The 24,085-nt window shown below is 43.4% G+C and overlaps 4 protein-coding genes across 4 annotated transcripts; 1 reads left to right on the plus strand and 3 right to left on the minus strand.

Moving 5' to 3' along the window:
- Window positions 1-121: 121 nt before the first annotated feature.
- On the plus strand, window positions 122-13,723 carry MONOS_6452 (putative Protein kinase RNA-like endoplasmic reticulum kinase-like A (PERK-like A)). The gene has a single exon (XM_067876688.1). It carries the CDS (start codon window positions 192-194, stop codon window positions 13,524-13,526), a length of 13,335 nt encoding a protein of 4,444 aa, XP_067732218.1. The 5' UTR covers window positions 122-191; the 3' UTR covers window positions 13,527-13,723.
- Window positions 13,724-14,084: 361 nt separating this feature from the next.
- On the minus strand, window positions 14,085-15,984 carry MONOS_6453 (Vacuolar protein sorting 4E (Vps4E); the record flags this gene model as incomplete). Its single annotated transcript, XM_067876689.1, has 7 exons — window positions 14,085-14,186; window positions 14,328-14,547; window positions 14,669-15,147; window positions 15,258-15,468; window positions 15,533-15,674; window positions 15,738-15,846; window positions 15,955-15,984. The coding sequence occupies 7 exons, from the start codon at window positions 15,982-15,984 to the stop codon at window positions 14,085-14,087; spliced, it is 1,293 nt and encodes a 430-aa protein (XP_067732219.1).
- A 192-nt stretch (window positions 15,985-16,176) lies between these two features.
- Window positions 16,177-19,693, minus strand: MONOS_6454 (uncharacterized protein; the record flags this gene model as incomplete). The annotated part of the gene is made up of 3 exons (XM_067876690.1): window positions 16,177-17,789; window positions 17,905-17,989; window positions 18,289-19,693. 3 exons carry the CDS (start codon window positions 19,691-19,693, stop codon window positions 16,481-16,483), a joined length of 2,799 nt encoding a protein of 932 aa, XP_067732220.1. The 3' UTR covers window positions 16,177-16,480.
- An 893-nt stretch (window positions 19,694-20,586) lies between these two features.
- Window positions 20,587-23,865, minus strand: MONOS_6455 (uncharacterized protein; the record flags this gene model as incomplete). The annotated part of the gene is made up of 12 exons (XM_067876691.1): window positions 20,587-20,837; window positions 21,019-21,150; window positions 21,392-21,523; window positions 21,773-21,901; window positions 22,043-22,177; window positions 22,359-22,748; window positions 22,873-23,001; window positions 23,099-23,227; window positions 23,281-23,412; window positions 23,492-23,556; window positions 23,620-23,785; window positions 23,835-23,865. 12 exons carry the CDS (start codon window positions 23,863-23,865, stop codon window positions 20,587-20,589), a joined length of 1,821 nt encoding a protein of 606 aa, XP_067732221.1.
- Window positions 23,866-24,085: the final 220 nt, after the last annotated feature.

Raw genomic sequence — 24,085 nt, forward strand, 5'->3', positions numbered from 1 at the left:
AAAATTCAAAATTTCAATTCACTTGGTATGTTGTTGTTGACATTTTGTGGTGAATAATCATTCTTATTGAAGACAAATGGTTTATGAAAAAGCCTTTTTTTTCTCAAAACTAATAATGTTTAAGATCACATAATTATTATTACATCCTGTTTTCTCAACAACTGCTTGTATCAATAGCGAAAAATAACAATATGAATCGTTGGGAAGCAGAAAAAATAGTACTTTCAGCCATATTGGGAAAGGATGTAACATTTCCAAAGCCGAATCAAGCTTGTATAACAATTAAACCTCATACAAATGAAACAAGCAATTATGTGAATGCAACTGTATTATTCACCATACCTCCAGCGTATCCTGATCAATCTCCTGAAATTGTCATAAAAAGTTCCACTTCATTATCAAAAACTGCTCAAGAACAACTTTTAGAAGTTATGAATCATGCTATAAAGCCTCTACTCGGATCTGAAATGCTATGGGGCATCTACGTGCAAGCACAATATTTTCTTCAGAGCAAGAATAAAGAAGAATCAAATCTTTATGACGAACATCTTTTTCATGAAAGAGAAAAAGCTGATCTTCAGCGCCAGGAAAATATAAGGAGAAAGAGAGAAATGTTCAGTCGTAATGCTATACACGTCAAACCGATAGACCATTATTTATATGGTGCTGCACCAACTCAAGAGCAAATGACTCTTATGGAAGCAAAAGCGATGGAAGAAAGAGAGAAAGCAGCACAAAAAGGACAGCAGAAATATGAACCAGAACTTATAGGATACAATGAAACAGTTGAAGTGTTGCCAGAGCGGATAGCAAACGTTGATAACAACGTTACAGAAGTGATCAGGGAAAAGAAAGAAATACCTCAATGCATTAAGGCTTCAACTCCTCCTCCAATTACACATAAACCTTTTCAGGAACCCACTCCGGCTCCTGTTAGCCCCAAATCTTCACCTTCATTTGCATTGAACGAAAAAGGAAAAATAGAAGTTAAACACGGCAACCACGAAGAAAGCGCAAGCCAAGATGAGAGCACATCAAGCAGCGATTGGGAAGTCGCAAAGAAGCCAGTCATAAATGCTGCAAAGCATCAAGCACAACAACCGGTAGCACACGCAACATCCACAAAAGCGAAACAAGCAGATGAAGAAGACATGCAATCCACAACTTCTGAAAGTGAGTTATCTTCTGATTCAACCGATCATTCTGACACTGATTCAAGTCTGGATTCAGAGACGAGCAACAGCTTCGAATCAAAACAAGGCAACAAACAGAAAAAAAGCAAGCGTTTAACACACAACCCTCTTGTTCCTTTCCAACCTACACTGAAGGACATTGCCTCTTCTATTGGCGTATCTGAAAAGACCCGATCATTGCAAGACAAAGAAGATGAGAGCATCACCAGCGAAGATTCTCGAAGCACAGCGCAATCAACCACAGACGATGAGCAACATCACAAGGTAGTGCCGTATCCACACACGTCCACTGTGCCAATCTCCACTCCAACTTTCTCTCATGCTCAACCTGCTGCTACTTCTCCTTCTGCAACCTCTCCTTCTGCCACTTCTTCTTCTTCTTCTGGTGCTCCGATCCCTTCACTCACACCTCCGTCGAATTTGTCTGTCAATGCCCAGCCTTTTGTCCCAGTGCATCTGCGCTCTCCGCCCATATCTCCTCCGATCTCACCGCCCACCACGCCTCCACAGCCCATTCCAGCACAAAACATTCAGCAGAGCAGTCAGTTTAGCCTGAGACAGGCTGAGTCTTCGTTCAGTTCTGTCATCTCTTCGAATTACCAGCAGATGCAACAGCAGGGGAACAATCAGCTGTATGGAGATGCGATTTATCCATCTCCTAATGGAGCAGGCATGAACTACCAAAAGAGCATGTCTTATGCTTCTTCTTCATCAGCAGGCAGCAGAATGCCCGATGTATATGCGAACAGCAGCAGCAACAACAGAAGTGAGTGGAACCAGAGTATGATGGGACAGTCGCCCAGCAACAGCTCTGATGCGCGGCATCTGCTGGACGGGTCGATCTACGGTGAGAGGCGCTTCGACCAGAGCACATCGAGCGGAGGTGCTGGGGACTCTGCAGACGTAACAGGGTTTGCGTCGGTGTACGGGGCAATGAGCTGGAGCCGGCCAGGGATGGGCACCCCGCCGTCGGTGCAGTATGCGTCGGGGAGTGCAGGCATGCTGTCGATGCTGAGCTCGGTTTACGGCGGACACGCACCCAATTCACCAGGCGAGTCTTCAATTGGCCCATCGTCACTGTCAGCCAATGCCAATTCCAATTCCAATTCGTCGTCTCCTCTTCGTCCTCTGCTGCAGACGAGCCAGAACATGCCAGTGAGGTTTAGTGAGCCAAATCCCCAACAGCAACAGATACAACAACAGATTCAACAACAACAGCAGCAGCAACAACAACAACAGAGTACCAATGAACTGCTCCAGCAGGTTGCGAAGGAGGCCGCTGAGTGTCTCGGGCAGAATGTGGAGGATCTTCTGACAGGAGACAACAATTCTCTTATGCTTTCAGCCACTTCTTCCGGAACAGCCTCAGCATTAACCTCAAACACAGCAACCACATCATCAACCGCAACATCCTATTTGGTATCATCATCATCATCTTCCTCTTCTTCTTCTTCTTCTTCTTCTTCTTCTTCTTCCTCTTCTTCCTCTTCTTCATCTTCCTCATCCTCATCAACATTGCACCCATCAATGGCAAACTCCATCCGCTATCTTGTGAAGAGCATCATCCACTCCGCAGCCGAGAAAGAGCGGCAGTCCAATGCCCAGACATACTCCAACCGCCTAACACAGCAGCAGCAAAGGAATACCACACCCAGTGGCACAAAATGCAACACATTCTCAACTGTGTCACCTGCCCCGACTGTTGCCACAAACAGAACACCTCTTTCTCCCCCGCCTTCGTCTTCCCCGTCTTCCCGCTCGTTCTTCCTGCAGAACTTCGATCTAAAGTCGATTATTGGAGCAGGCGCATTCGGAAAAGTGTACCGTGCGAAGAACCGCCTGGACCACAGGGTGTATGCGGTGAAGACGATTCCGCTGGAAGGGAAAGGGGTGCGGAACAAGAACAAGAACTACATGAGAGAGATCCGGACGCTGTCGCAGATGTCGCACGAGAATGTGGTGAGGTATTTTCAGTGCTGGCTGGAGGAAGTGGACGGCACATTGGCACACATTCTGAAGGTGAATGAGGAGAGCGACTCAGAAATGGATGAGAAGTCGTCGCCGATTGCAGCGGGAGGGAAGAGGATGAGGGAGAAGGAAGGGAATGTGATTATGTTTGCGCGGCCGGGGGAGGACACAGTGAGGAGGAAAGGAGGAGTGTCTGAGTCGTCAACGGGGGAGTGGGACGAGCTTGGCAACTTCAGCAGCATCTACCCAGCACACTCACGCAATGGAGGAGGAGAGGGAGAAGGAGGAAGGGGGAGAGGAAGAGGGAGAGGAAGAGACAGAAGTGGAGGAGGAGGAGGAGGTGGTGGTGATGATGATGACAGCTGGAGTTACTCAGAAGAGAGCGATGGGAATGGAGCAGGCGGCAGAATGGGCAGAACAGCACGTTATCAAACGATGCTGGGGAAGGGGGCGTCTGTGTATCGTGATGGGACAGTGAGGAATGTGGGGAATGAAGGGAAGAGAGGGAAAGGAGGGAAAGGGGTGCCTGTGGAGTCAACAGCGATTAGAATGGATGAGGAGACAATTTATGATGACAGCGAGACAGAAGATGAAGAAGAAGATGATGAGAGGGAGGATGGTAAAGGCAATTACAATGGCAAAGATAACGACAACGTCACAGCTATACGGCAGAAGGGAAATTCTTCTTCGAAAAAACAAGGGAAAACAGCATCACTTGCGCTGAGCACGACAAATGCATCAGACAGCTTTGACTTCTCTATTGTGTTTGATCACGACTCTTCTATTGCATCTCCTTCTCCTTCTCCTTCTCCCTCTCTATCACCTTCACCTTCTCCTTCTCCTCGTTCTCAAACAAAGGCATCAGCAAATAACAAGGCAAACAACAAACAGAAGAAATCTCCTCCTCCTTCTTCTACTTCTTCTCCTATTAAGCAGAACCAAACAGCCAAAAAAGGCGCATTCCCAAAGAAAGGAGACATTTCAATGAGCTGCAGCACAATTTCTGTTTCATCAACATCAACAGCATCATCCACATCCATGTCAACAACCACAACTTCTTCCTCTTCTGTTGCCAAATCCTCTACCCCTTCCTCTCTTTCCAGTGAAGATTCAGATTCTTCCTCCTCCTCCTCTTCTTCTTCTTCCTCTTTCTCTTCTTCTTCAGACTGGGATTCTGTTTCTCAAAAGCCCAAAACAACAGCAAAATCGAATCCGAAGCCGAAAAGCAAGCAAACAGCCAATTCTCCTGCTGCTCGTCCATCTCCCTCTAAACAGACACCACAACAACAAAAGGGAAACCAGAAATCAACACAAAAGACGAATCTTGCTCGTTCTTCATCGAATATTTTATCATCTTCCACTACTTCTTCTTCTTCTTCTGCATCTAAGTCAACATCTGCTTCTTCTTCCTCCTCTCATTCATCTTCTCATTCTTCATCCAAAGACACCCTTCCTCACTCACTCCATGTTTTCTATCACGAACCAGCGCGTTCTCCAACCACGTGGAAAGGGTCAAAGAAAGCGAGATATTATGAAGAGGCCATTGATGATGAGAGCGTGAGGGAATTAGAGAGGCATTTGGAAGAAGAAGAACTGGACTTGGACGAAAGAGACGCATACAGACAGTCACGCAGAGGAGGTACTGATGATGATGATGAGGATGAAGGAGATGAGGAAGAGGAGGAAGGAGAAGGAGATGGAGAAGATAGTTATGGGAGTTATAGTAAATACAGCGAGGATGAAAAGGCAGGTGAAGGAAGCAGCTATTCGATGCAAAAGTCGAAAAGAGGGAAGAAGCAGAAAAATGAGCAGAAGAAGGGGAAAGGAGCACAAAATAAACAAACGTCCATTCAGAATCAGGCATCACAAGCAGCACAAACACCCAAACAGAAAGGGAAGAAGAAAGAAGGGCAGAACAATGTGACATCGCCTCAATCAGCCGATAATCATAATCATAATCATAATCATAATACAGTCAGTGATTCGATGAGTGAAAGAGAAAAGAAAATGACTGGGAAGACAAATCAATCACAATCACAGACACAATCACAGCAGCAGCAACAGCAACATCAGCAGAATTCTCCTGCTTCTTCAAAGGGAAAAGCAAAAGCGCAGCAAAAAAGCCCACAAAAGAATAACAGCCAGCTTTCTTATTCATCTGCAGATTCATCGCCTGCCAAAGCAAAAGTGGCTACTCCTCCAACAACACCCCCTTCAAACATCTCTTCATCGACACAAAGAAACACCAAACAGAACTTTGAAAGCGACAAGACATCATCTTCAGCCAAAGGCAAACAAGGCAGCACGACATTTGCATCACCTCCAGCTGCTCCAAACACGACTGATTTTGCAATGCCCCAAAAGAGACAGAAGAAGAAGAATGAACCCCAGCCACATCCGGAGCCTATATCAACAAACCAATCATCATTATCATTATCATTATCATTATCATCAACAGCAGCAACAGCAGTAGAGCATAATACCCAATCACCCACACTCACTTCTGCCTCTCCCCATGGCCTCTCCCCCTCTTCTCCCTCTCTCTGGGGCATGTCTTCCATCTACTCCTCCTCCGACCACCAGCAAATACTCACCCCTTCTTCTCCCTCTGAGTCCCGCATCCCAATCTCCTCCTCTCCTTCCACCTCAGCCATCGCACTGTCCCCCGGCACTTCGCAAATCTTCGATCCACACGCTGTTTTTTCCTCGGCCACTGCCTCTTCTCCGAACTCCTTCTCTTCCATTGCCCCTGCTCCACTCCGCCAGACGTCGCTGCTGCGGTCGAATGAGACAGCAAGCACACAAATGAAAAGAGAGGCAGACGAAGAAGAAGAAGAAGATGTGAAGGATGGTAATGAAGATGAAGAGGAGGAGCCTTCTTCTCTTTATCAGCCTGTTCCTATCAGACAAACAAAAGACAAAAAATCAGGCTCATCCATTTCATCATCATCATCTTCTTCTTCTTCTTCTGCACTTCGTCGCAACGCCTTTTCCATCCTCAACACAAGCTGTGCTCCTCAGCCCCAGCCGCCTCGTGTGTCGCACCAGACATCCACACGCATCTCTCCCAGTGCTCTTTCAGTTGCACCTTCTTCTATTTCTTCAACTTCTTCTTTGGCTTCGACTGTTATTGGACCAGATGATAAGAGGAAAGGCATGGCAAAGGAAGGGAATGCGAAGAACAGTCAAAGAACAGCCACACAAAACAGACTATTTCAGACTCCTCATCAGAATCAATGCCAATTCCAACAACAACAGCAGCAACAGCAGCAACTTCAACACCAACATCAGCTCCGTTTTCTTCAGCAGCAGCAGCAAAAGAAGAAGAGGATGGGACGGCTGGCGAAGAAAGCAGATTCTCTTCAGCGCCGGTCAGGGCAGCACGGGATGACGCTCTTCATTCAGATGGAGTATTGTCCCAACCAAACACTCGACGGCTGGCTGGCTGAGCACAGGGAAGCCCCAGACGATGTGCTTTGGTCGATCTTCCAGCAGATTGTGGAAGGATTGGCACACATCCATTCATTCCGCATTATTCACAGAGATTTGAAACCTCCGAACATCTTTGTGAACTCAGACAACGTTATCAAGATCGGAGATTTTGGGCTGGCGGTGTCGTCGAAGAGGAAGAGGAAGCAGAAGAAGAAAGAGAAAAGAAAGAATCAGGCGAATGGCGGAGGTGGACGAGGAAGAGGCAGAAACAGAGGAAGAAGCGATGACGATGCACATTTAGACTCATCTCTTTCTCCTTCCTCTTCTTCTGATTCTGATTCTGATTCGTCCTCATCCTCTTCCTCCACTTCTTCCTCTTCTTCTTCAGATGGCTCACACAACTCCTTCCTCAGCAACAATGACACAGACGATGCAGACGTCTTTGGCAGTGGTGACGAAGACGATCTGAGCGACTCCGAAATGAAACGGCCAGAGCGCACGAGGAATGTGGGGACACCTTATTACATTCCACCCGAAGGGAAAGAGGGACATTATGATGAGAAGTTCGATATGTTCTCGTTGGGAATCATTCTGTTTGAGATATTTTACTCGAAGAACATCACAACTGCACAGGAGAGGAGGGAGAAGCTGCTGAATGTGCGGCAGCGCATCTTCCCACCGGACTTCTCGAAGGAATACCCGAGGCAATACCTCATCCTTCAGCAGCTGCTCGACCCTGATCCAGACAAAAGACCTTCGTCGAATGAGCTGCTGAACCATCCATTCCTCCCTCCATTCACTGCAGACAAGAGTCTCACGAAGGCGCTGCGGAATGTGACTGACCCGCGCTCTTCGTTCAGAACAGACATGCTCCGCACGATGTTCACACACCCAACAGCACTCCACACATACGCCGCAACAATGCTGACGAAGCAGAAGATCACAAAGAGACAGAAGGGAGACATCTTATCGAACGCTGCCCTGCTTCCTCCATCTTCTTCTTCCTCACCTTCCTCTTCTTCCTCCACTTCTCTTCTCTCACTCACCGAAAAAGCGAACTCTCTCTATGTTACTCCCTTGAGCTATGGCTTCTCCTTCACTCCAGACGGCCGCCGCACAGCGCCTGGTGTTGGGATGCCTTCAGCTGTGCCGCTGGGGCTGACTGTCCCTTCTCCCTCAAAAGTGTGCTGGCCAGCTCTTTCTCGTATCGCCTCCTTCATCTGCGAGCTCCATGGCGCAAGGCACATCCCCTCGCCAATCCTGTTTCCCTCAGTGAAGCTGCCTCATTCTGTGCCTTCATACGAGTTTCTGGCGCCTTCTGGTGCACTTGTCTCTCTCAGACCTGATCTTGTCACTCCATTTGCAGCAGATCTTCCTCACATCTTGAAGCAGGTCGGAGCAATCAGAAGGTTTGATGTGGATCGTGTGTGGGTGCCGAGGAAGAGCGAGGAGAGAATAGGAAGAGCAGATGCAGCGGGAGAGTTTGGAGGAGGAAATAGTGGAGGCAGCGGAGGAGGGATAAATTGCTTTGTGCCAGTGGCAGAAGAACAGCTGGTGTGCTCATTTGATGTGGTGGTGTGCTCAACACTGGCTCGTATAAGGCAGAGAGGGAGCAGCATCAACAGAGTTATAAGGAAGTCGAAAGGAGGAGGAGCGTCAGCTGGCTTTGATGGCACATCCAAACGTGAAGAAGGGAAGAAGAGCACAAGAATGGCATCAGACGAGATGCAGCGTGGAGGAAGCGGTGGAGCTGGCTCAATCAATCAGTCATTGTCGGCTGCATCTTTGTCTTCTGCATCATCTTCTTCTTCTATTTCTTCTTCCTCTTTCTCTTCCGCCAACTCTTCTTCCTCTTCTTCCTCCCTTGTTCCAGCCATTCTTCCCTTCGAGACCGCCTTCGATGTTATCCCCGCCACACTTCAGCTGGCTGAGTGCATTCGTGTTGGTATTGATACTGTCAAGATGATCCTCTCCCTCTGCCAGCAGCGCTCCTCTGTCATCATCACCATCCGCCTGGGACACACATCCATTGCTGCTCTTGTTGCACAGAGCTGTGGAGTTCCATTGTCAACAATCATTGCCTTGCAATCTGCTTCATCTGCTGACAGCTTCTTGTCTTCTCTTCCTCGCAATAGCACCAACGGAGGTCGTATACGTTCAAATGCTTCTTCCTCACATTCTGGTTCTTTTTCATCGACATCTTCTTCTTCTTCTTCTTCTTCTTCTTCTTCAGCTTCCTCTTCTTCCTCCTCTGATGCACCTTCCATCCTCTTCCCCACCACCAATGGACCTTCCCCCACAGCTGTGCGGGCCTTCCGCCAGCTGATCGGCAACGACCTCTTCAACCTCCTCTGCGACCGGCGCAGCAAGTTCAGCGGCTCCGTCAAAGTTGCTTTGGGCCATCTGCACAAGTTCGCCAACCGGATTGTCGATGCTGCGCCTCGCCACGCTCTCATCCGCGCCTGCTGCGAAGTCGAACAGCTGATGGCGTGGTGCGAGCTGCTGTCCATCTCCCCCGAGTCATTCATCTTCGACCCTCTCTTCGCAGGCGATGTGCCGTACAGGTGCGGGCTCTGCTTCGAGATCAGCGTCAGACACAGGCAGTGGAACGAGAACGAAGGGTGTTTGGTTGTTGGGACAGGAGGATTTTATGACTCGTTGGTGACTTATCTCTCACGTGCTGACACGACACAGCTGTCTGACCCGATGCTGTGGATATACGGCACAGATGATGATGAGGATGATGAGAAGGGAGGAAGAGGAGGAGGCGGAGGAGGAAAAAGCTACATGGGCAGAGGAAAAGCCAGGGGACGTGGAAAGGGAAGAGCAGGAATGGGGTTCATGCTCACTGCACAGGGAGATGGGAAAGCGCTGGAGCGGATTTATTCGACAGCAGAGATTCCGACGATTGCAAGCACCGCTGGCAATGCAGCAGTAACGAATGCAGCAGCTGCCTCGGCAACATCAGCGATTGGGCTGAGTGGGCAGTCGTCAGGCACATTTGGAGGAGCGAGTGAGAGAGGCAGAGAAACAAGACTTGGTTCCAGTGCGATGGAAGAAGACAGCACAACAGCTGTTGGGATGAGTGCGACAGCTGGAAGAGGAGAAGGAGGAGCAGGTGGCGGTGGTGGTGGAGGAATGAATGCATTGGGTGATAAAACAGGAGATTCTAAAGTGAATATTACACCGCCAATGAACAAGACATTGGCAAAGGGTCAGCCAGTTTCTGCGCTGATGCCACTCAAACACGAACGAAGAGACAAATCTGTTTCTGCAAAGGCGAACTTATTCCCTGCTGAGGAGATATACGGGCGGGTGTCGCATTGTGCAGCAGGTGTGCAGCTGGTGCTGAACCGACTCGCTCCTTTCTTCCACCCAGCCATGCCGATGCCCTCTTCTCTCCTGCGCCACCAGATTGTGACTGCTTCTGACAGCCGATCGTCGTACTGCCACGCTGTCTTTGTGGCTGGCTGCCTGTGGGACTACCTGCTCCCAACCACCATCCCGCTCTTTGGTCCGCAGCAAATGCACTCTGCAATGAGCGCAGCTGCTGCTGAAGGTGTGCCGTTTGTCATCCGCATCGACCAGCAGGCGAAGAAGAAGCCCATATTGGAGGTGCTGGCACTGGACTCGTTTGTGGCACAGAGAGAAGATTTGTTTGAAGAGAACGCAGACGCTGCTGTGGCTGCGCTTTCAGACGTAGCCTCGTGTCTTGTGGGTCTTTCTGAACAGTCTGGTGCCTCTTCCGCCCCACCAAACTCAGCCATCAGTGCATCCCTGGCACAGCAGGCAAGTGAAATGCATATCTCTTCTCCACACATTCGAAGTGTTGCTCCGCTGTTTGAACAAACAAATGCACTTTTGGAAATTCCACCATTTAAAGCACTGACTGAGACTGTTGGCTACAGTGCACTCCAATCACCTTCATTCGCCTTTGGCGGATCGGCTTCTGGTGGAGGAGGAAGTGGAGGAATTGGCGGAGGCAGTGGTGGTGGAATGGGTAGCAGTGGAGGAAGTGGCGGAGGAGGAGGCAGTGGCTCTGCTTCTTTGGGAGGCTCCGCATCGTCCTCAGGGCAGACGGATGAGGCAAGTGAACAGAAAGGGTCTGGGAAGATGATGGAGAGGAGGAAGCACCTGGGCGATCGGGTTGTGAGTGCAAACAGCGACAGACGAGGAAGGAAGGACAGAGACAGCGAGAGAGGCGACGAATGGGCAGACAGAACAGACAGAGCGAAAGGAGCAGAAGGGAAAGAGAAGGAGAAGGAAAATGCACAGTCCTCGTCTGATCTGACCAGCCAAGTCACAACAATCAGACTGCCACCGATGTTCCCATTGAATGACTCATCCATCTGCATGAAGAAGAAGAGAGGCGAGAAGGAAGTACAGATGTGGGGAGGCATAGAGATAGCAGGCACTCACTTCTGGACATTCTCCATCTACAACTTCAAATACCAGCCGCGTTTCCCCAACCAGCTGGCGTGGTTCTGGGAGAACTTCATGGCAAGCGACCCCGAACGAGACAAGATCAAGCGCTCGATGTGGGTCATCCCGGGCGTCCAGCTCTCAACTCCGTTTCTCGCGTCTCGTTTGGATCAAACCAGATCTCCTTCACTTCCAGCTGCTTACGGCTCATCTTCAGCTCTTTCACAGAACTTGAGGTCGTCTGCATACTCAATGTATTTTCTTCCATCACACATCAACGTCACTTCATCGTATCTTCCCACACCATCTGCTGCTTCTTTGGCTGCTTTTTCATCGTCTTCCTCTTCTTCCTCTTCCTCGTCCTCGTCATCATCCTCTTCTTCTTCCTCCTCCTCTTCCTCTCAGAACTCCTCCTCCACTTCACCCTTCGAGATCCCCACACGCAGCGGAATCGACCCACTCTATCCAATCGCGCCTTCCTTCATGTTTCCTTCTTTCTTCTTCGCAGACGACGACACGCCACTCCGCAACGAAGTCCTGCCACTCATCCACGACTGGCACAAGTACCCTCAGCCAGGCAACCTTCGTGTGGACCATCCATCTCTCATCGCCTCTGGCAGAATCCCTCCGTTTGCCCTCAGCTTCCAGCCGACCACTTCTTCTGCTGACGGCCACACCCCGCAGCTGTCTGCCATTTCTTCCCCGTCTTCCTTCGGCGCTCCTCTTTCTCCTCTTCATTACTCAGTCGCCCCACCTTCCATGTGCCTCACCGACACCTCCTCACTCGATGCTTCATTGGCTGCCATGACTTCTTCATTCAGCGACTATCACCCAGACATCGGCTCTCTTCCCTCATTCCATTCCTCTAACATCTCAACAGCCTCTGCCATCTCTTCGCTCACAAACTCTGTTGCCTCCCTCGTCTCCTCTGGATATTCAGTTGGATCATCTCCTTCTTCGCTTTCCTCTTCTTCTTCTGCTTCTTCCTCTTCTTCTCAGTCATCTCAGTCAGGTTCTTCTTCTTCTTCTTCTTCTTCATTTCAATCTTCATTTCGCCGTCAACCCCAATCCTCTTCGTATGCTTCGTATTCCTCCTCCTCTCCTTCTCAAGTGCTTCTCAAACGCTCTCTTCTGCCTGCACTGCCTCGCAGTCTGCTTCCTCTGTCAAATGTTGTGCCTCTTCCTGCTCCTCTTCTCCCCTCTCTGACCAAAACAAACGCCTTCCAGAACATCACCGACTGCTCCTTCTTGTTCCACATCGGCACAAAATGCCCAGCTGACCTGCCTTTCCTTCTTTTCTACCGCAACTCCTCCATCTTCTACCTTCCTTCCTCTCATCCTGCTAACGGCACCTGCTCTTCTTCCCAGCCTTATCTTTCCTATTCCAACCAGCCTAACTCACACGTCGCCTCCAACAAGACAATCGCTCTTCTCTCTTCCAAAAAGCCTGATTCATCCAAACGCGACTCCTCGTCCTCTTCTTCCCGTTCTTCTTCTTCCTCCTCCTCATCTCGTTCTTCCTCTTCATCTGCCTACTGCATTGAAGACAGCGACACTTCACCAGTCACATTCGACACATCCACCTCATCTGAAGAGCACGACAAGAACTTTCCTTCTGATGACTCTTCTTACTCTTCCTCGCCTGAACGCAACCCAACCCCGTCTGTCTCTCCATCCACCACACCTTCTCCCACCCCTTCTTCCTCTGCCTCTCCTTCCATTCCCTTTGCTCGCCGCCCGCCTCGTTCTCCTCCTTCTGCGCCTTCTGCCCCTTCCGCCACTCAGCTGCAGCACAGCCAGTTCAATCGGCACGGACACAGCCACAGCCACCGCAGACTGCCCTTCTTCACTCCGCTCCACAACTCACTCGCTGCCACCTCCTCCTCTGCCTCTTATCTCAGCTACAAGCCTGTGCCTATCAAGTCCTGGCTGTGTGCCCTCTTCCCGCGCAGAGAGACACGCCACTCGTTTGTGCAGATGCTGGTGATGCTGTTTGCGCGTATTGACAGACAGCAGACGGCTCGCTGCTCTTTCTTCGGCTACAACGAGTCTGCAGTCTTTGAGCAGCCCTATATGTCTTCTGTTCCCCTCTCTCAGATTTCACTCCCTGCTTCACAGCAGCCTCTGTCATCCACATCCCACCCTGCTTTGTCTCTGCGCTCTCCCTCGTCTGTCACTGGGCCATCGCTCGGCCGTCCTCCTTCTCCTTCTCCCTCTGTCTCTTCCCTCTCTTCACTTACAGCCCGTGCCCCGTCTGAGGAAAGGGCCTCGTATCCATATGGAGTCACTTCCTCAGCGATGGCTGTTGGCAGAGCAGCAAGTGAAAGGGCAGAGTTTGCTGCGCCGAAGCCAAAAGCGAAGCCCCGCCCGAAGAAGCTGCAAGCAGAGCAGCAGCACGAATACCTGTCGAATGGGCGGATGGTGATTGAGAAGTTTTCGACACTTCTGAAACAGGCTAACTCAGATTCACCACAAAAGCCAAGGAACAAGAAAGAGAAGAAGAAGAATTAGGAGATGAAAAAAATAAAAATGTGAAAATTTTAGGAGAAATAAAATTGTTAGAAATGTTCGGAATTTGTTGATTGTTGTTATCTTTGTGTCACTTCACCTAGTCAATAAAGATTGACTGGCTTTTCTTTTTATTACATTTGTGATAAAATTCTGTTTGTTTAAAATATTTTCTGGTAAAATTGTCACAAAAATCCTTACACCTTCTATTGTCTCAAAGCTCAATAAAAATAGTGAAAGTTACAAATGAAAAAGCAAAAATTTGGAAGAACAACGAAAATTGCAGGAAAGGAAACATGAAAGGCTTTCAAAAATAACTTCAAAAATAACTTCAAAATGAGTAACATTAATAAATAATCTATTAGATAAATGATAATTCCAACACTATTTTTCTCGTTTTCTTTTCTGCAACTTTCATTCAAGCAAAGAAAGAGAAGAATGCTCAAACAAAAATAAAATGCAAAATTAATAATTTTTTTCTTTTTTTTTCATTTTTAAATCTTGAAGAATTCAATGCGCCCGCCAATTCATTGTTGAATTGCTGAAGTGAGTGGGAGAGGACTATCCTTGTATCCCGTATTCCTTCGTCCATTTATCGCATTCCGCAACATCCCTCGGAGAAACAGATGGCCGAGTGTGCTTTAGAGATGAAAGCATGTGCTCCTATAAATTGTATAGTGCAATATAGAAAACAAAACAAAGCAAGAAAATTTAAATAAAATAAAATAAAATAAAATAAAATAAAAAATAAAAAATAAAATAAAATAAAATAAAATAAAATAAAGGAATATTTTTGAATAATACCATTGTGACTGGAGGAGTGTGCAATTCATTTGGAGGAATGCTCATCAAATTCATTGCCACTGCACCTGGCTCAGATGCCGACACGCCCACCCATTTCTCTGTCGTGGTGCCGTCATCCTCTGTAATGGGGCACTTTTTGAAATGTGTTGTTTTCTGTAGTTGTCTAATCGGCTGCATAAGCGCATCACGCACAACAATAGACACATCCGATCCGGAAAATCTGAAAAGCAAAACAATAATTTTTTTTTTCAAATGAAAGGAATTATTTTCAATAAAATATTTGCAGAAAAATAATTATTATTATAATTAATTCGATTATTTCCATCAACAACTTAACAAACCCTTCGGATTTTTCGCCCAAAATCCTGAAGTCTTCGTCTGTTAAAGTGTTTGGTGTCTTTCCTAAATGGATACGGAACATTTCTTTTCTTGCATTTGCATCCGGAAGAGTTATCAAAATTCTCTTTTCAAATCTTCTGATGACTGCTGAATCCAAATCCCATGGCCTGTTGGTTGCGCCCAAAAATAGGATCCCGTCATTCTGTGTGCCGACGCCTTGCATCTGCACCAGCAGCTCCGTCTTCACTCCCCTATGTGCATTTGAGTCATATTCTCCTCTCTTTCCGGCAATTGAATCGATTTCATCGATAAACACAATAGATGGTTTGTTCTCTCGTGCCATTTCAAAAAGAGAGCGCACAAGCCTTTCACTTTCCCCGATCCATTTCGATATCAGATCTGAAGAAGAAATAGAAAAGAATGTTGCATCAACTTCTGTTGCAACTGCTTTCGCCAAAAATGATTTTCCTGTTCCGGGTGGCTTAAAAAAAATAACAGAAAGAAATAAATTTCATTAAAAATCGTTGATAACAAAGAGACACATAAAAATATCAGTTATTTCGTTTTTTAAAAGGCTTTTTTTCTTCAAACCCCATAGAGCAAAATTCCTTTCCAAGGCTTTCGTTCACCAACAAATAAGTCTGGAAACTTTATTGGAAGAATAGCGGCTTCACTCAAAGATTGTTTTGCATTGTCCAATCCAGCCACGTCATCCCATTTAACATTCGGCTTTTCTCTAACAATTGCACCTTCCAGAGCATCTTTCAATTCTTTGTTTTCACCATCGTGTCCAGAACCTTTTCTATAATAAACGTGTGAAGCGGATCAGTAATATGTGAACAAAAAAGTACAATTTATTGATATACGATTTTGATTTTTTCTCATCTGTTTTTGGAGGAACTTTGCCTTTCTCGAGTTGAGGAAGTTGTTTTTCGATTTCATCGGCTCGGTTTAACATATCTGTCAGAATCTCTTTGTTTTTTGCTTTTGTTTCAGAATTGCTTTCATCTAAAAATTGAATTTGTTTTTTTTTAAATTGTGCACTTTTCTAATAACAGAACAAGAACAAACATTTCATTGCAAAAGACAATGCTTGACAACTACTTCTATATTTATCCAAAGCTAATCGAAATACTTTTGCATTTTCTGCTGCAATCGCAGCTTCTCTAAGCTCCATCGCCTGGTTTTTGGAAAGAAATATAAATGGAAATTTTATTCAAAATTAGTAACAAAAAATAGATGTACATTTCATGAATGAATTTTTTCCTGGTGCATTCAATTTCCAAACCTGATCCACAAAGAACTGTGAATTTGCCATTTTTGATCAACTAACCATATTCATGTTTTCAAAATCTTTTTCTTTTTTTTTTCACTTTTTGATTCATAGATAGAAATGGTTCGAATGAAAAAATTTATTAACACTGTTTATATGGCAAATTAAATCTTCATCCCCATCAATTGTTTTTCGCAAAAGAACTTAAAAAAAAAAAAATAAATTTGTTGTGAATAATTTTTTGTGTATTTTTTAAATATTTTAATATTGAAGAATAAAGATAACTTGATTTGAAAATGCGCTCTGTACACTCAATTAACAATATGTAATAAATATTATTTATTTAAACAAAAAAAATTTTTTTTAAATATAAAAATAAAGTATAAAAATTTAGTCAAATCATGCAAGTTCATGACATGAAGCCAAATACAAGAGTTGGGAATCAATGGCATGGATTTGAGAATCTTTAAAATACAAAATCAAGATAAACTCATATTAATGGATTATAAGTTTTTAATAATTTACTTTTATCATGGAACCTTTAAAATAGACGAGGGTTATATCTCGAGAAGATGCCTTCAATACCATAATCAATGTCATATCTCGGTTTTGTGGGAGGGGTTCCTTTTATCATCCAGAAGGAATCAACATTATCTTTTTGTCGCAGAGATTCCACAACATCGCGCAATCCTGACTCTTCCAGCGCGTCTTCCAGCTTGCTGTATAATATCGCCCCTGTGTTGTCGTGCTTCTCCGCTTCCTCTTCATCCTCTACGAAGTCAACGGTGTCGCATTTCGCGATCTGTTTGGTGCTCAAATACATTCCGAAGCAAGCTGGAAGACATACCTCTTTCTCCTTGTAAGTTATGCCACTCCAGCTTCTCGAAAGATTTTGACGAAAGGCAAAGTCGATTGTTGGGTTTTTCTTCGTCTGTTCAATTATGCTATTCACAGGCTTGATCTGCTCGAGACGCAGCTTGCGCGAGGGGAGTGTGAAGATAAGTGAAGTCTCGCGAATGCTAACAACAGCCTTGATAATTAGAGAGTACTGGCAATTCCTCCGTTCCACCATCCATTTCACCAGCTCAGACACAAACCCCATCTCAAACGCATACGGCAGCTCGCTCGAAACCTTCATCAGAACAGCAGCGGCAGTCAACGCCAGCATCAAGGGCACAGCCTCCAGCGAAGACGAATGAAAATGGTTGTTCATCTGGATGCCGATGGCAAGCGGAGCACGCAACTGAAAGCGGCAGGACAATTTCTGGATGATATTGCGAAAGAATGGGTGCAGAACAATTACATCAGCATTCTTCCGATTTGCAATGACTGCAGATAAAATGCAGCCGAACCTGTGATTCAAGCGGTGGGCAGTGAACGAGTAGTGGTAAGGCTTGACAGGCAGCTTGCGTTTGTATTCAACTTGTGCGTGCAAAGGATCCATCGCAAAATGATTTAAGTTTGCAACAATAAAAGGCAGAGCAATTGTGACTCCGTACGACTGCGCATCAGAGAAAGACAAAGAGGCCACGTCGTAGTCACTCCCTGTCAAGAAATCGCTCATGACAGGCACGAAGGCAGCCAGCGACAGGTCGTTAGGCATCGCCCTGTGTCTTCTGAGCAGATAAGGATCGTTGTCTTCCCAATTGGCATCCCATCCGGGTGAAGAATAAGTTGGATCCTTTTCTCTTGCGATGATGTCTGACGTCTCCTTTTCTATCAAAAGAAGGTCAGCAGAAATCTGTGACTCGACCTCAGGCAAACAACGCAACAGCATAGAATCAGGCATCACCATAAACAAGAGTTCTACACAAGAAGCAGCCAGGGTGTAAAAGCGTTTCATTGGAAAACTGGGAAAATGTGAATGAAAAATAAAAATAAAACATGTGAATGGAGTTGTTGTTGTGATGAAATTGATGGAGGAAGAAGGAAAATTCAAGCAAATACAAAATGGTGAAGGCAGACTTCATTAGTCGCTTTAAACGATCCAATAATGCTGTGAACAAAATTTCAGGTGCTTTTTCAATGTTTCTTCGATTTGTTTGAGACTCTAACAAGATAAAAAAGTGTCAAAGCCAAACAAAAACAAAAATGTGTTAAATTCAAAAATGGAATTAATCAAAATAAATAAATAAAAAGAAAGAATTGAAAATATGAATAAAACATAAAACCAAAATTTTATGCAGTTCATGCACATATCAACAGTATAAGCATTCAGAGAGAGATAGAGAGAGATAGAGAGAGATAGATGAAGATAGATAGAGAGAGAGAGAAAGAGAAAGAGAAAGAAAGAAAGAGAGAGAGAGAGAGAGATAAAATAGAACCACTCCGCTTCATATAAAATCATACGAATTGAGTGCAAGCATTTCGCAACAGTCAAAAGTGTCATTTGCAATTGCTTCATATTTTCTGTGACGTCACACGCTGTCAAAGGGACCCCTCTCCCACGAGCTTCGTAGCTGTCAGCATCTTCGAGAACATCTGAGTCAGAATCGTCTTCTTCGTTATCATTATCATCATCTTCTTCTTCTTCTTCCTCCTCTTCTTTTGCTTCCTCTTGTTCGCTCTCTTTCTTTTCATTCTTTTTCCCAGATATTTTTCTAACCTCTTTCCCTCTTTTCTTCCTTGCCGCTTGCTTCACTTTTTCCATTTCTTTCATTCTCATTTCTTTCTCTTTCTGAGCTTTTTCATCCAACTCTTTTGTTTTCTGCGTGAGATACTCTTCTTCAGCCCCATCTGGCAATATCAGCCCTTCTGACAGTATTGAAAGCATCGTTTCTGGGAGTACCGGCCAATCCAATCGATTTTCTAGCATCTGAAAGACGCAGACTGCTTCAAGGCGAACAGAAAAGGGCAAAGTTGGTTTCTTTTCCTTTTCGGATGCTTTTGATGAGTCACCTGTCTTTAACTCGTCTGGCTTATCAGAATCAGCTTCAGCTGGCTTTCCAACTTTCTTCGATTTCGCTGAGTGTTCTGCATTTTGCTTTCGCTTATTGTTGTTCGAAAGCTTCCCTTTTTGCTTTGCTTGTGAGGAGCTCTCCTTCTTTGAATGGATTTTATTCTCAAAAGTTGCTTTCTTCTCATCACTTTCATCGTCAGCAGTGAAAAATTCTTTAATAAGTTCTTCTTCTTCAGTTCCTGCCATGATTGCATCAAAAAATTTTCGCTTATTTGAAACATATCGCTGATAGCAATCATTCCGTTGATACATTCCTAAAATGATCTCGAGAATGACAAAACGAAAGTTATTCAACCATGAACGTTCATTGGAGCAGAAATAAATCTTGCTGTGCCATCGTTTATCAAATACAACAGCGTGCGTAAGAGCTTCGATTGCAGCATGAATGCCTTCTGGGATATCGCATCTGATAAGAATTTTTCGTATTCCTTCAAACAGCCCCTGTTTCATGATTGGTGCAAATTCATTAGAGTTGATAATCCTCATCAAATGAAATAGGATTTTGCACAAAACGATCAAAGTCTCGTCACTCTCTGAAGCATTAATCTGGGTTACTATTAATGGAATCAACTTTTCATCCAAAATAATATCGTGAAGCAAAGGAGATAGTGAATAATATGAAACTCCAACAATTCTTTTTGAAGAAAGGTTGACATGAAACTCTAATTTTTCACTTGGATTTACTGCAACTTTTCTCGCTTTTAAAGAACGAAAATCTTCGGAAAATGATTCAGGGTTCAAAATAATCTCCAAAATAGATCCAAAGCTTCTCACTTCTTCTTCGGAATTTGTCATAGAAAAAACTATGTTTCCGGCTCTTATCAAAGAATCTAATATCCTTGCTGGAATCACATCTATTTTCCCTTTGAAATTAAGAATTATATCCTTAATTTCTTGTAAATGTTCTTTTAAATGTTGCGATTTCAAAAATTTGGGGCTGAAACAAAACGTTCAAATAAACAAGAAAAAAATTAACAATATGTTTCAAACGTTAATTGTTCAACCAACTCTTCTAATCTATCAATCACTTTGAAAAGACATGTTTCAAAAAAAGGAAATTCGGTCAAATGAATTTTTAATAACACTTATAAATCAAACATGGACCCTTTTCTTCATGTACTTTGTATCCCTTGAATTTCGTATTTTTTTAATGAAATTTTCAAAGTCAAGAACGATGAAAACAAATAATTGATATTATCATTCACATATACGGAAAAAATGCAAAACTGTTTTTGTGGGACAGCAAAACTATAACAATTCAAACTCCTGTAGCTATTTTTATTATTTGACTCTTCTTTAATTTTTCGGATAATTTTGACATTGAAACAAAATTTTTTGTTTATGGGGATTTTATTTCTTAAGGTTTTCTTTGTGAAAATGCTTTTTTCTTTTCTTTAGTGAATGAACTATTGTAATGACTAAAAAATAGGAAAATGTGACAAATTAAAAAAATTTAAAAAGCTCAATTTCTCATTAAAAAAATTTATTCTTTCTTAAACAAGTTTGAAAAACATTTCCAAAAAGTCATCAGCAAATGTGAAGAGTAATGGCCAATGCATCGTGCGCATTCTCAATACAGAAAGTATAATTCTTAAAAATTTTCAAAGTCATTATGAATATTTATCATCTCAACGAAAAGCATCATGCAAATATTTGCCTAAAACTATTCAATCTAACAAGAAATTGTTTCATGTTCCTGTTTCAGACGGTGAACCCTTCGATTGCAATGGCTCGTCCGAAGACGGCTGGGCCTCCTGCGATTCTTCAGATGGCTGGGGAGGAGTCGGCGGTGGTGGTTCAGAGATTGGCTTGGAGCCGATCCAGTGCATGCAGTCAGCAGCAAGTGTGGCGATTGTGTGGCTGGTGCGATGGAACCGCTGCTCAACAATGTTCAACGCTTTGACAACACGCTCGTCTTTCAGCTTCGGAGAAATTGTGGCTGTTAAGAGGGGGAGGGGGGGAGGGGGGGTAAATAAATAAATAAATAAATAAAATAGGAATGTTTGGTTATTTCGGAAATCATATTTGATTATATAAAATTCGAATTATAATTTATTTATTTATTTATTTATTATATTATATTATATTATATTTTAAATTCAACAGAAGAAAATACACACGTGCTGAAAGGATGCGATGGAGTGCTTCTAAACTGACAAGAATGATTGACTTGCAGTTCTTCAGGTAATACACCATCGACCTGACAATCTGTTTGAAGCTGTCTTTTTGCACTAATTCGACTTGCCACGTGGCTGATAGATGCCAAACAAAACAAAGAGGGGGAAAAAAAATAATAAGGAAAAGATAAATGATTCAGAATAAGAGGTTTCAAGGAATCATTTCAAGAGATTCAAAAATAATCAGATCCAACAAATAAATAAAGAACAAGAAAAGAAAGAAAGAAAGAAAGAAAGAAAGAAAGAAAGAAAGAAAGAAAGAAAGAAAGAATAAGTTAATATAAAGATGAAGAGCAGCAAGAACAAAGGAACATACAATCGATGCTGAGGTTTCTCAAGACGAGCGAGGCGTATCGGATGACCACCCAGTTTCTTTCCATGTAGCGAGCCATCACACTCGGAATGACCAAAGAGGCATTCGAACGGAGAAAAGGCTCAAATGACATGGCTGTGGCGAATGAAAGAGTCGGAATGGGATTAAATGTTGGATGAATGTTATTTTGAAATAAATAAATAAATAAATAAATAAATAAATAAATAAATAAATAAATAAATAAATAAATAATGATAATAATGATAATAATGATAATAATGATAATAATTGGAATATTTCATTCATGAAGCAAAAACAAAGCAATAAAAAGAGAAAGCAAAGTCTTTTCAGATCAGAAAGAGAGAAGATATAGAAAATGCACACGGTTGAGTGAAATTTTCGCTAAAGTCGATAAAATTAGGCAGACAATAGTTTTGTCTGTGTATTGGAAGTTGAGGAGCGTCATAAGTGCTTCAACACCGCTATTCTCAATGATTGAAGGCACACAAACATCTGAAAAAAAGAAAAGAAAATACAAAGATGTATTTGTTTGTTCAGAAAAAAAAAGTTGTTTCAAAAGCATTCAAAAATTAGAAACATTGTTTAATTCAAAATTTTTAGTGAATGAAAAATGAACCAAATAAATAAGCAAACCATAGAGAGATGCTTCTTTGTAAGCAGAGGCCAATATTCTGAGGGTGATTCTGTGGTCTTCGTCGCCCAGTGTTCGCGCTGCCCTGGAAAGTGCTCTTGCCACATTCGACGAGATAAAGCGCTTGATATGATCGCCTAATACATTCATTCATTCATTCATATATACAGCAGCCATCATATCCAAAAATACAATGAATTATTTCAATAATCAAATTAAAAAAAAAAAAAAAAAAAAAAAAAAAAAAAAAAAAAAAAAAAAAAAAAAAAAAAAAACACAAGTGTCTAATAAAAGCATTCAATGATCACAAAACAAAACCGTTGTAGATGAGAGAGGCCAGAGCGATGCACCCGTCTCTCACCAGCGCCGAGTTGTAGGCGAAGTTCTCGATGCACTTGGCGATGATCTCGTCAGCCCCGTTTGACCGGCACGACTGTCTGCACTCCGCCGAGCTCGACATCACCGCCAGCGTCACAAACGCGAACTGCACAATTGCCAAGTTCCCGGTCGTATGCTTGGTGATCGTCCGCCCCAAATACGCTGCCAGCTTCTGCTGTTCGGCTTCTATGCGGGCGCGCTTGAAGGGCATCAGCTTGCGGAGGCAGCGGCAGATTTCGAGCGCAGCCTTCTCGTCGTTGAAGTTGTGGTGAAGGATTTTCGTGAGAATGGCTGTGATGCTTCCTTCCAGCAGTCTGCGACATACTGCAGCTGTTTGCCGGAACAATATGAAAAATGTAGCATTTCCGTTTAAATAAAACGCAAATAATGAAAATTCAATTTTTTTAAAAGAAGCTTTGAAGTGGGAAAAGTAGATATCACTTAATAAACAAACCATTATCAATTAAGCATGCAAGCACGGCAGCCCCATTGCAAGCCACTTGCGCTTCTTTTGCAAACATGTTCATCGCTTTTACCACTTCGACAGGACCATCCAAGCGAATGATTTGATTCATGAGTACATCTTTATAATATCATAAAGCAATTGCAGCAAGATAAATCCAGATGTTTAAATTTCAAAGAAGTTGAAGCACTTATTAGTTAAAAAGGAAATCTCAAACCGTTTGCGCAGCACAATTTCAGTATATTTAGGTTTGCAACTGCAAAATCCTTATCTCTTGTAAATGTATTGATTTGAGGAATAATATTGTGTAAGAGATGATCAGTCTCCAATAAAATGCGAATATCATCTAAAAAATAAAATTTGCGTTTCAAATAGAATTGCATTGCACTTAACTCATACCATATTCTAGAAGAATAATTAGGATATTGAGAATTTGGTTAACGAAGAGGATTTCTTTTGCAGATTGTTGAGCAACGACTCTTAATAAAATGTTCATAACTTTATTGTTCACAAGTGTCATTAAGTTTTTGGCTGAAAATTTAAGTTATCGCAAAACGAATCAATTGAATTAATAACCGTTATTCAAAAAAAAATTCTTTCGATATCAAACGTCTTCGAGCAAGAATTGAAATAATATCTCCAAGAAGATGAATTGTTGATGTATCAGTTGTTGTTCTGTACAAACATATGTTTTGAAAATCTGAAAACCACTGGTGGAAAATAAATAAATATGCAAACTGAAACGTCTCCAGCGTCAATTTAATTAATTCTTCATCGTCTAATTCATCGCTGTATGCAATGATAAGTGGATTATCGTATCGAACAATTAAAATTTTTGCCTTGGCGTTTAGTCGATTGTAATCTCTTCTTCTCAAGCACACTTTCAATGTTTCCACAATATCATCTTCATGTAATTATATGATTTTTAATATTTCATGTTTATGTGAGCAAACCGTCATCTGCACCCAACTCAAATAACGACATTACGGAAAGATTGAATCATACAAATATCACAAAAATTATGTTATGGCCGAAAAGAACGAATAGACGGATTGTGAATCGAAGATCATTTACTGAAAAATTATTAATCATGAATTTATAAAATGAAAAAAATGATGATCGAATGTATAATTATGTTTTTTGGATTAGAAAGTCATTTTTCTTTTGTAATTTTGGATAACTGGTTTTATTATGAGTGTTGCGT

Source organism: Monocercomonoides exilis (genome assembly GCF_001643675.1).
Source record: "Monocercomonoides exilis strain PA203 chromosome Unknown scaffold10-1930038, whole genome shotgun sequence".
Lineage (NCBI taxonomy): Eukaryota > Preaxostyla > Oxymonadida > Polymastigidae > Monocercomonoides > Monocercomonoides exilis.